Source organism: Dendronephthya gigantea, unplaced genomic scaffold (assembly GCF_004324835.1).
Source record: "Dendronephthya gigantea isolate DGI-Jeju-01 unplaced genomic scaffold, DenGig_1.0 000007F, whole genome shotgun sequence".
Lineage (NCBI taxonomy): Eukaryota > Metazoa > Cnidaria > Anthozoa > Malacalcyonacea > Nephtheidae > Dendronephthya > Dendronephthya gigantea.
This window is the reverse complement of record NW_021163017.1, coordinates 3545527-3558095: the sequence shown is the minus strand read 5'-3', so window position 1 is coordinate 3558095 and position 12569 is coordinate 3545527. Positions and strand designations below refer to the sequence as shown.

General features: G+C 35.9%; 1 protein-coding gene across 1 annotated transcript; it reads left to right on the top strand.

The window, feature by feature from the left end:
* The first annotated feature begins 499 nt into the window (after positions 1–499).
* LOC114517089 (GRIP and coiled-coil domain-containing protein 1-like) lies at positions 500–12340 on the top strand. Its single transcript, XM_028536734.1, has 12 exons — positions 500–684; positions 1687–1904; positions 2064–2204; positions 2711–2800; positions 3085–3310; positions 5327–5527; positions 5847–6101; positions 9056–9624; positions 10112–10221; positions 11006–11071; positions 11224–11353; positions 11701–12340. The coding sequence occupies exons 1-12, from the start codon at positions 600–602 to the stop codon at positions 11743–11745; spliced, it is 2136 nt and encodes a 711-aa protein (XP_028392535.1). The 5' UTR covers positions 500–599; the 3' UTR covers positions 11746–12340.
* The last annotated feature ends 229 nt before the right edge of the window (positions 12341–12569 follow it).

Genomic DNA, 12569 nt, shown 5'->3' with positions numbered 1-12569 from the left:
CATTTTCTGGCACTGTAATAATCACGAAGACCACCAACAAGGATACCTTGATAGAACTCATTAACTATGTCGGGGAACATGATGCAAAAAATTGTCCCCTTATTCGTCACGTGTCTGTTGTATTTTGAACAAATAAACCATGGTAAGGTCTGAATTAACATGTTGTTCAAGTCACGGTCGAGGAGCTAAGCCAAGCGGAAGCCATTGCTATTGGTTAGTTGGGCAAAAATACAATAGACATGTGACGGATAAGGAACCATTTTTTGCATAAACCTGGACAATAACATAGATAATGAGTTGTATTGTACTTCTATCTAGCCTCCAATCCATGTATATTCTAATAACTGTGGTTAGCAAGAGTGAATAAATAAGACAATGCATTGTTAAATTGAGTCCAGTATTTCGAAATTTTATAGAGTTATATAGCTCAGTGCTGGCAAATAACATGAAGTCATGCATGAAAAATTGCAGGCTCAGATACCAAGATTAAAATGTTCATATTATTTATTTTAAAATTTCAGTGTACATTTATTAAATTTTGAAATATTTTGTATTTTATTTTACAAAATATTGGCAATTAGGGGCGATTTTGCCCGCGAATGGAAGAGCAGAGCAAAAAAGAATTGGTGGCTCTTTTAGAAAGACAGAAAGAGCAATTAAAAAGATATGAGGCCAGGCTGCGAGGTACATGATACAAAATGATATGAATATTAAAACTATAAAAGTGCATGTAAATTGTTTTTAAGCTGTAGCATTAGGTCCAATTACACGTGTTAAAAAAATCCAAGGCTTATAAGTCTCGCGTAAGCATGAAGCAGTTGTTAAAATCATTAAAGGAGGTTTACATTGCAAGTTGACTGTGTGACTGATCTTGCAACCTATATTGCAATATGAATATAGCAGTTTATAGCTCCAGTACAGGAATTTCTTTTTATTGTCTATGATGTTACACAGTTATTCATAAGGAACCCACATATATAGGTGTGTTGATATTCAGTTTTAGCCCACCTCAATGTTTAAATTTATTGCTCCTGAATACAGGCCTGTTGAATAGTATATAAATATAAGTGTTGAATAGAGGTAGCCCATGCAAATTTCTCAGCAGAAAAAAATCACAATCTCCTGATACTTAACATTGACAACTTAGGGAAAGCCATTATATAGTAGCTTCATTATAAACAAACTTATTTGTTGACATGCTTAGAGACTTGCTTAATCCTTATTCATTCAGTAATATTATAACTGAACAATAGTACTGAACAAGAGTATAGTTCACATTTGTTCAGTAAAAGTTCAATTATCATTGATAAGTTCAATTAGCAATGAGGTTCATTTGTGAAGGATTACCCTCACAACTATTTTGCCTCCAGAGGTTATATACCTAAAGTTCATGAGTCAGCAACAAGATTTGGCAAGTTTTTTTTTCCACGCACATTTTCCTTGAAATATGCCATTTTCAAATCAAAATCTACGTTAAAAACAACTTTCATTTTTAATATATGCACAATTCGGTTGGAATACTACACTTTGGGTAACCTTAGTAGTTTAAATTCCATATATACACTAATAAAACAAGTTGTAGCTAAAAACCTGACTCAAAGTGTTGGCAACAAGTCTGACGATTTAGTCATATGTAAATTTGAGTTATAAAATTTTAATTTCTTGAACTATATCAACTTTACCTAGATGTTGTCCAGGCTTACAAAGGGTTACAGAAAGAAAAGAACGTGTTAGAGAAGAGTTTACGGGCTTTGAGTAGTGACAATGTTGAAGTTGGTTCTGCAGAGAAGTTCCACGATGTACATCTAGATGACAGGAAAGTTGTGAGAGTGGAAAATGAAAACACCACCAAATTAAGTTCAGGAGAACCAAAACCTCAGTTACCTAAACCTGAACAAGCGCAGGTAAAATATGATAATTGTTATCAATATGAAAAATTTATTTCAACACTATAAAACATGCAGTAATTAACTATTTAGAAGTATAGACCTTTTGAGATGCAATTGAGCAAAGCATGCCTACTAGTTTGCCCCTGGTAAAAACTGTCGAATATTTATTTATAGGAACTAAGTGCCACATGCCAGATGAGTGATCAAACAGGCTTGCAGGCTCAGCTAAAAACACTTCGTGAAGCATTGGATACCATTATGGAGCAAAAAACAAAGATGGAAAACTCATTTCAAGCTGATAGAAAAAAATTTTTGGTATGTTTGACATTTGTCTGACTTTAAAGATTTTGTATTGTTCTGATCGCTGGTTTGAACTTTGAAGTCTGAATTTTAAGCATTCACTCAAGGGGTAGTATAGTCCCAGCTGAAGCATACATGTACCAAATGATAGAAATATTAGTTATAGTATTGACTGATTTGAGTCATGTCATAATACTAATAAGTTACTTTGGTGTATCTCAGGAAATTGTGTGCTTGATTTGAAATAACAAGGGGTTACTGCAGCTAGGCATGTATTTCTAGTACATTTTAAGTGATTGTGGGTTATTAAGTGAGAAAAAACACCCGTTTAGATAATAGTTAATAATGAAATACCCATTTTATCTATAACCATGTTTTGTGCAGAAATTTCTGTAGCCATTCTTAAATACAGGTTGTTCAACTGGACAAGCCCTGGATGCATAAATTAAGATAGCGCGTGGTTTTTGAGGCTCTTTGGGAAGAAAATTTTAAAGGTCAATTATTGTTACTTTTATTTTCAGCATGAACTTGAAATAAAAGAGGCTTGTTTTGCCAAAGAAAGAAATGAATTCTCTGAACTCAAAGAAAGCATGCAGAAGGATATTCAAGAGGTGCTGTGACAATAAATCGTTGATTTTAAACACGCTTTAGAGCAAAAAAAGGTGGACCCTATATAGCCCTATACCTTAAAATCAGTTTTGTAGCGTAAGCAGACTTTTCAGGACATGTCCTCGTGGGTGTGACAACACGTATCGTTTTAGAAATTTAGTCCGAAATATCGGACGACGGCTTAAATAAGTATAATGACTGTTTTCCATTACGCGGTTTTCCATTCCGGCAGGTCGAATCACAAGACAAATTTAATGTTTATTTTAGTTTCTCACCTGTTTTGTAGCTACGGATTCGCACTCGTGGTGAACAACAAGCACGTGAGACGGAACAAAATGATCATGTCATGATGTTGAAAGAAATGCAAGTACTTGTTGCTAAGGAAAGATTGGCGAGGGAGGAACTTGAGAAGAATATTGAACGTCTTGAAAAATCATTAAACGAAAAAGAAGCCCAGGGCTTTAAGGGTCGACTGAGAAAATCAGATGATGTAACGTTGGTGAACTTGGAAGGTAGTCGTGAAAATGTTTTCGTGCTGTATACTCGGTATCTCCGCAATCCCATGGTTAAATTCAGGCTTGTTAACTTGGGGCGAGTTGTTCAAAGCTAGGTTAAAGCTAACCCTGGGTTAAATTGCAATTCGGTGTTTGATGTGCTTCTGAACCATTAGTTGTTTTAAGACTTTAGGAAATACTGTATGACTGCTATCGGTCCATTATCGGTATTTATGAAAAGATACTCAACTTTGTAAACAAGCGATTAAAAAAATTATTGTAAAAATTTGTTTTAACCCTGGGTTAAGCCAACTGGCTTTTGAACAACCGGCCCCTGCGGGAAATTCCAGCTATATGGTTTGCCCTAAATCTGTACTAAAAGTACAATTATCGCCTGATAAATGAGTTATGGACCCTGAAAAGATTGATCGCTAATGTTAAAAACAAGGGGAAGACTTACATAAGAAGGAATCGATCATTTCAAATATATGTATAAGGCCCTGTCTACACTAGTGCGTTTTGGTTTGAAAACGCATACATTTCGATGCGTTTAGGCCTTCCGTTCACACTAATACGCTCGAATACGCTCAGCGTATTCACCGAAAACGCATCGATTTGAATACGCTGTTGAAAGTGAATACAAATGAAAACGCATACATATCGTATTAGTGTGAACACTTAAAGACGATACTTTTGAAAACGATTACGTCACACGCATCGATTGCCACCAGTGATTGCCACTCATTTCAGGTTTTAAGTCAGTTATCCGCGGCATAATTCTAACCAAACATGGCGGACGAGCAGGATATGGAGTTTCTCATGCTTCTAGCAAACATAATTGTTTGTTTGTAGTTAAATGTTGCGTTGTATAACGCCATGATGGCTTTACACCGAAGACAAATAGCTGTCTTACGAGCATACATTTTATCTGGGCCTTCTCCAGGTCCAATTCGAGCAAAAAATCGGTCTTGCAGACCAACGAGAAGATTTAGGTATTTAGGGATAAAAATTATAAAGGAAGTGTGTACTGCCGAGCATGCGCAAATTACCGTTTTACGTCAGACTACGATCCGGTCATCGTATTCAAGCGTTTTAGTGTGAACAGTCGAATACGCTACGAAAACGGTAGTATGAACGCGAATCGATCGATGCGTTTTCGGTCTTGCGAAACCGCATACAAACAAAAACGCACTAGTGTAGACAGGGCCAATCTCGTTCCTCGAACTCGCGATTCCCTTGCAAGGAAACGAAGGTTCTCGGATGATACAAATCATCTCCTGATATACATCAGGCAACCATTGTTTAACAAATGATGAATTATTTATTTTAATTTGGAAACAGGTGTGAAACAACACAGACAAAATAGTTAGTGAGTGTGTCGTCTCGCAATGATAAAAATTTTCGCATCAACACCCTTTTTTGTCTCACTGAACAAACCAATCAATAGACTGGACCTCCAGCTTCGAATTGATTTGAAATAAAATTAGCGAAGCTTTTCATGCTTATAGTATGAACTATGTATAATTACAGTTGGAATTTTCGAATATTTTCAGTTCTAAGTTTTTCTCAGTTATTTTATCCCAATATTTGGTAGCTACAACCTAGGTTTAAACCTTGTAAATTTATCGCTAGAAAATTCCGTTTTGAAGCCTTATTTACACTACGCTCAAGTTTAGGTTTGGTGCGGATAAAATTTGGAGCGTCTGTCACATCGTTCTCGAGTTTATCTATACCAAAACTGAAATTGAGCATTAAGTGTAAAGTAAACCAATAAAGTTGGTGCGAGTGAAAACTTACTATTTGGCAGTTTAAAATTTCAAATCTGTTCCGGAAATTTAGCACTTGTTAGAAATGGTCTCGCTAAATCCACCTGGTGAACTGTTGATAGATTTTAGCATGTTCACTAAAAATTACAATTTTTAGAATAAAAATTTGCTGGCATATGTTTCAGGGAGTTAATGCTTGTTTTGCAATGAGGTTATATATAGCTACATGCTCGTCGTCATCCTTTGTCTATTCTATTATCCTTTACAGGCTCACATGTTGGAAGAAGTTTAGATAAAAGCATCCAGGTTTCGGATTCACCTGCCGCGTTGATTAAATTGGAAGAAGAGATGAGGAAGATCAAACTACAGCTTGAAAATGATATTTTATCCGAACAAAAACGCGCCAACGAAGCTGAAAAAAAGGCGTCTTTTGTTGCGAAAGCTGAAGAACAACGTGTAGCTGATCTTGGTATGACTGCAAAATAAGAGATATTGTATAAACTGTATTATCAGACAGTTTTCTGACATTTACAGCTTGAACTTCTAATTTAACGCCTCGAAGCAAGAAAGTGTCTCAACCTCAGAAAAGCTCTGTTCCCCCATGTAAACTCAGCTATCGGAGTAAAACAGTATTTGAAAACAGTATTTTTTAACGTCTTCATCAGTTTTCATCGTTGTCTTCAGTTACCCCATGCAATACAATGATGAAATTGTTAAAGAAAGGAGATAGTTCAGATATAAATGAAACTTTACTATATTAAAACACGATATTTCAATCTTTTTGTCAGAGGCCAAGCTTTCAGAGCTGTCCAATGTGGTTGGCAAGTACGAGAGATTAAGGTCACATGATCTGATGGAAATTAAAAAATTAAAGGATCGTATTCACATGTTCACCACAACGTCTAAGGATGACCTCATGTCAGACAATAAGAATTTAAGGAATGATTCGAGCTTCGATAACGAAAACCTGGACGGCGTGCTTCGTAAGTTGAAGGAAGTCCTGCGATTTCGTTATGAAAATCGAGAAGAGATTGCTGAATCGAGTAAGTACTGTATCTAACTTCATTATAATTAGAATTACTGTCATTGCAAATCGAGGTTGGTTGGACATTTTGCTGAAAGGGATTTCGCCAAAAGACATTTTTCTCTGTGAAATTGCACTGGCTTTCGCGAGCTACCACTCTCCTTTTGATAGATGTGAACGAGTGAATTAGTTACTAGTGTTCAAAAAAGAGCTCTTATACATTGGAGCTTCATAACTGCAGTAACTATAGAAATAATACATGCATGCAGCAACCCCTCGCCATTTCAAACAACGAAAAACATTTCCTAATTAAGCTACATGTAGCCAGACCTAATCGTATCCCGGGTCGCGCAAAAAAATGTTAACCTGTTTGATTGAGTATAACTTCAAAATTAAAATAGCTATTACATTAAAATTATGTTTGTTATATTCTCTAATGTCTAAATTAAATTTTGATATATAGTATGACGTTTTTCATGCAGTTTTGACCGAGATATCGCGGTTTCAATTTAAATATGCATTTTCGAAAAGTGGAAGAATTAGCTAAAAATGGCATATTAAAGTGAGTTGACAAATCCTGGTATTTTATCACAGGTATTCGTCTGTTTCAATGAAGTTTAAATAGAAGTATTTGACAGATGGATAAGGTCTTTTTATTTTCTGTGTTATGACATGTTGGAAAGCGTTAAAACATTGAAATTGGCTATTTTGGTTTAGACTTTGTTCCAAATATTTTATGTCCCATGGGGAATAGAATTCGTTCGGTAATGCACAAATTAAAGAAACAAATTGGCATGAATTCTACTCGGTTGTTCTTTTGTTAATATGCCTCGTTTAACGATACAACAGCGAGTTTGGGTTTGCACAGAATATGCCAGGGTTAACAATGCTCAAGAAGTCATACGATGATGGCCAATTTATTGGGATAACATGCCTGCACCTAGTAAACAAACCGTTATTAAAGCATTTAGAAAGTTTTGGCGAGAAGGGACTTGTCATAATCTAAATAAAGGACGGAGCGGTCGAACAAGAACGGCGCGAACAGCTGAAAACATCGAATTAGTTCGACAGTCCCTCACAGAAAATGGTAAACGATCTTCGCGGCGAAATGGTTTAGGATTAACCCGTCGCACGTTTCAGGGAATCGTTAAACTTGATCTCAATTTCCACCCGTACGTATTAATTCGGAGGCAGAAGTTAAGAGATGGTGATCCGGCGCAGCGTTTGGCGTTCTGTGATCAATTTGTAACTGCTGTTCAGCAAAACCCTGGTTTCCTGGATCAGTTAATAGTATCCGACGAAGCAGTTTTCAGCTTAAATTCGGAAATAAACACAAGGAATGTCAGGAAATACGCAGTTCATGGCGATGGTCACCCACCCGATCATTATGTTGAATTCTTTAAAGGAGCAGATCAAGTTATGGTTTGGGTTGGTTTGAACAGGACAGGAATTGTTTTGGGTCCCCACTTTGTCCAAGGAAATCTTGACACCAGAGAGTATCTACGAATCATCCGTTACAACGTCGTACAAAGAGATTTTCGCATTCATAACATCGATAGAAATGTCATGTTCTGGCAGCAAGATGGAGCTCCTTCGCACACCAGTAACGCGACCATGCAGTATCTTCGTGGTCAATTTCCCGGCCGTGTGATGAGTAAACGCGGTGATTGGCCTTGGCCTCCCCGCTCTCCTGATCTCACAGTGTGTGATTTCTTCCCTTGGGGGTAAAGCACAAGATTTGGAACGTGCCGCATGGTCAGTAACCAAACAATTTGGAACAGCTTCGTGCAGCAGTTGTTACTGAATGCCGCAACATCAACCATGAAATAATCCAACGTTCATTTGACATCCTGGTCACGCGAGCAAGACGTTGCATCAATTCTGCAGGGCATGCTTTTCAAAATCAATAGACGTTGAATTGCACGGTAAAAAATGAACGCATAGTACTTTGTTGTTGTGTGCTTGATTAAAAACGAACATTAATTATTATCATTTCTCATTTAGCTAATATGCCATATTTTACTAATTTTTGCACTTTGTAAAAGCACGTATTAAAAGTTAAACGCCGATATCTCTGGGAATACTGTATCAAAATACACATGGTATATAACAAATTTTAATTTAGACATTCACGAATCTAACGAAAGTTATTTCAGTGTAACAGACCTCTTAGTTTTGAAGTTATACTCAATCAAACAGGTTAACTTTTTTTTGCGCCACCCGGTATATGACTCAGGTGAGTCGACAGCTGATATATTTAATTTTCGGAAACAAATATAGTTATAAAAGTAATAAAACTAAAAGAAAAATGAAGTAAACATCACCATTTTCCCGCTGCATTTAGCAGACACTCAGAACTTATGTAACGGTTAAAAATTAAAGTTTAAAACATCAAAATAGTACGAAACCCTTAAGGGCTATAAAACGCCGAATGTTGTTCTTCAAATTTTTATGCAGTGATCAGTCGAGTCTAAAATTTTTGAAGTGATACTTGTTCTATCAAAATTCCAAATTACACTTTCAAAAACTCTTTTTGAACTGACAGCAAATGCGGAATTTATAATCAATTTCCTCTTTCACCGCTAGTTTTGTTATGATCAATCTTTTTTCAGTCTTTATAATTGTCCTTTTTTCACGTTTTTTTTTTCAATTAAAGTGTATGTACAAAACATTATTACAAAATAATTCACAAAATGACAGTTAATTAGCTGACATTCATGCTGATTGACCAAAGGTCAGAACGATCTTAGTCAATCAGAAAGTTACTTTACTAGTTTAAAATTTTGCACATGCGCATAACTAAATCATCCATAATATCGAGCAGAAATAAAAACCTTTATAAGGAGGTAAAACTAGAAATGAGGCTTTGTATATTGTCAGAGGTGAAAACTCTTTTATTAGGATTAGCCTATCTTCAGTATAACCATTTAAATGTTTTGTGATGCTTTTGGTTTATGTTCACGATGTTTTCAGGTGATATTGGTATCAGTAAAGCTGATCTTGAGTGCATTCTCCAAAACGACCCTGCTCACAAAGCTTGCCGTGAGGAACTTCGACAACTGAAAGATGAATTCGAGTGTTATAAGTCAAAAATACAAATGATGAGAAAGTCTCGTGCCGAAGATGAGACTGAGTCTAACAGTAAAGATACAGAAAAATTTAAAAATCGTATTAAAGACCTTCGAACAACCTTGGAGTCCTTACAGAAACAGCTTGATGATAAAAATTCCGAGCTAGAAGTGCTTCAAGAAAGGCTGTCCTGTGAAAAGACTGATCTACAGAAATTACATAATTCGGAGTTGGACGTCCAGCGAACGATCTACGCTGCAAAAATGCAGGAAATTGAAAAACAAATGCAGAATCAGCGAAGCAGAACAATGTCGTTGGTAAATGAGAAAGATTGTGAAATTGAACGGCTAAAAAAGAAAATAGCTATGGAGCTTGCTGATGCACCATCTATTCACAAGAATAATACAACAATCTCCTTAAGGAATAGCTCTTCGGACGATGCGGTTAATGAACTTCTGTTGCAGTCAAGCCCAGTAAGATTTATCCCTAATTTTATCCCATTCTAATTGCTCGCAGAGAATATAAGCTTGCTTAATTGCTTCTATGCAGGTTTATACACGGTTTCAGATATGTTTGTTTTGTTTTGTTTTTGTACGTCTCAGACGAAGCGAAGTTCAGCTAAAACGTATTGTTTAAGCTATCGATGGCGGTTGCGGGGTGGGCCGGGCTCCAGATGTCATTGTTGACTTGCACACACAGAAATATTCTAATACATTAGCCACCACATGTTCACGACACTCACAACGAAATGGAGGTTAAATATCATCTTCAGTAACTCGCACTAAGTATCCAATCATAAATGCGCCTTGTTATATAACAGTGGAGAATAGAACAGACATAATGGCGTTAATTGTTTTTCTCGGTCCGTGCTAAGAAATAAATCCCATGTAGGAAGAGCATGTGTAGAATGTATTAATATTTCGTTCATTTTTTCTTTATGTTCTTTCCTAAACACTGCAGTCATCTTTGGTGCACAATGCCCAGGAGCAAGCGTATTGCGAAGCAGAATTTGTGATGCTTAAGAAACAACGTAGGGAACTTGAAGAATCTCTGCAAGAAGTCCTTATCAGGTAGAAGTACATTAATGAATAAAAGCAATGCATTGCTTAAAATTTTCTCTTTAAAAATCCAGATAAATTATAGGGCAGCCGAAATTTCTTGATAATTTGAACGCGGGAAATTTTTCGGGAATTTGTCGACTGAGTGTAATTTTGTGTATAATAATTATACATAAAGTCAGAAGCTCTTCGTTAGATTTACCCTTTATATATTATGATAAAATACTTTAAAAATAACATTATAAAACTGCTTTACAGCGTTGCGAATCATACCTTGGACCTTTGATCGGCCATGCGGATTGGAACATTTCCCTTTAAACAAGAATAATGTTCAGTTGATCAGTACTTGGTGTTACAGCTAGGTTCAGGGAACCCTTAACCTCAATCATCTACGACTACATGCATGCGTTATTTATTTGCATCAACTCGCAATCTCCTTTTTCCCATTCCAAGTGAAATGAATTTTTCTTTAATAAATTAGAGCTATACGCCGGTGCAGGAGGCTACAAATCGATACAAATGCAATTTTCTGCCTCCTCATACGTACGGCAAATTTCTCTGGCAATGCATACCTTTGTCACGGGTCATTGTGATTTTTCATTAATGTCAACTGTCAAAAGCCATATCCTTTCCATGACCTACATATCCAAATATACAAAAAAATATGAGTGGTCAATATCCGCTTTTGCAATTTTGTTGTGGTATATACTCCGCGATATTTTAGTAAACTCACTGTTTAAGGTTTTGGAACAAGTTTGAAAAATAAAATAATCACATCACTCACTCTATATTACAGAGAGGAACAAGCCTCTGAACAAGTTGATGTATTGAAAAAGGAGATTCGAAAGCTAGAGCGAAATTGGTATGAACATTCGTCAGATCAATGATTTAAATCTTAATTCATGCAGATTACCTAATATATTTAACCTAGGATATCTTAGCCTAAAACTGGGATTAGAAAATATCGGATTTACGTCTCAAAAATATATCATCTTCTATTATTTCCTTTTCAAGTTCTCGTGAAAATGCTAATTTGGAATACCTGAAGAACGTCATTTTGCGATATCTTCTCACAGAAAGCGACTCAGTTCGACAACAAATGGTGGCTGCTATTTCAACCATTTTAGAATTTAGTCCACAAGAGGTGGGGTATATTCGGTAAAATAAGTGTACTTTCTGAGTGTATATATCTGTGTTAGCTATATTTGTAAGCTATAAGACGTCCCTATAATAGAACCTCTCATGTGCAAACAATCGAAGAAGGATAGATATTGACGGGGGCGGGGATATAACAAAAGGGTTTATTCGGGTTATTTTGTAGATGATTATGGGTTCGGTGTTTAACGTCCTATCAATGATTTAATTTAATGATTGGATTGAAAATAATTGTGTGCTCAATATATTTTTGTTGAATTTGTTTGAACTGAGTTTGAACTGACGGAGATGAAGAAAGAAAGGGTAATCTAATGCAACATTTTTGCGTTTTTTTAGATATCTCATGTAAAACAAGCAACAAAAGGATGGTGGGGAAAATAATTGTAGGAATGGGAATTTTCTCGAAATATTCTCAAAAATTGGCAAAATATCATACAAGGAGCCATACCAGAACTGGAAATGTCCGACACAGCCGCTATTCAATCAGGCTTGAATGCATTTAACTTAACTTAACCTTGCAAAATTAAATTTTTTATCCGGTGATTTTCATTTAATTCATTCAACAAAGTTATCCTAGGAACATGCAAAAGAAGCTTGTCACAATTTACGTGTTAGTATTACGGTAACCATTGAGTATTTTGATTTAATATATATAATTATATAGAACAATAGAAAGCCCCTGAAAAGTACATATTTTGAAAAGTGTAATTTCAATCTTTCGTTTCGTTAACGTTGTCGTTACATTTCCTTTTTTGATAACGTGCCCTGATGATAACTGTACTATAGTTTGTGGAAAGTGAACGTAGTATTCAGATTTTTCTAAATACTACTATACCCCATGTTAGCATATAGTATATCTAGTATAGGTACCTTACCGTATCCTGTGTGTAATACTGATAGTTTGGCAAGCTATAAACATCGATCTATTTCTATTTTCTGCGATCTGTTTGATAAAATAATTCCTATTTTGTAAGCTACAGCCTCGCACCGGTACGCTTTAATAATAAAACATATAACGTTGCATGTGTACCATTATTTATAGCCACAAATTATATTTTAGACAGCAGCGCTAAGAAAATTAGGAAATTAAACGAGACTTACCTGTTAGTTGAAGTTTGATTGGAATTCTTTTGAGTCTTGAACTGCAGCAAGAGATCACATGAGATTGCTTAGCGCATACGCAAAACCAGTATTTACAGTTGAGT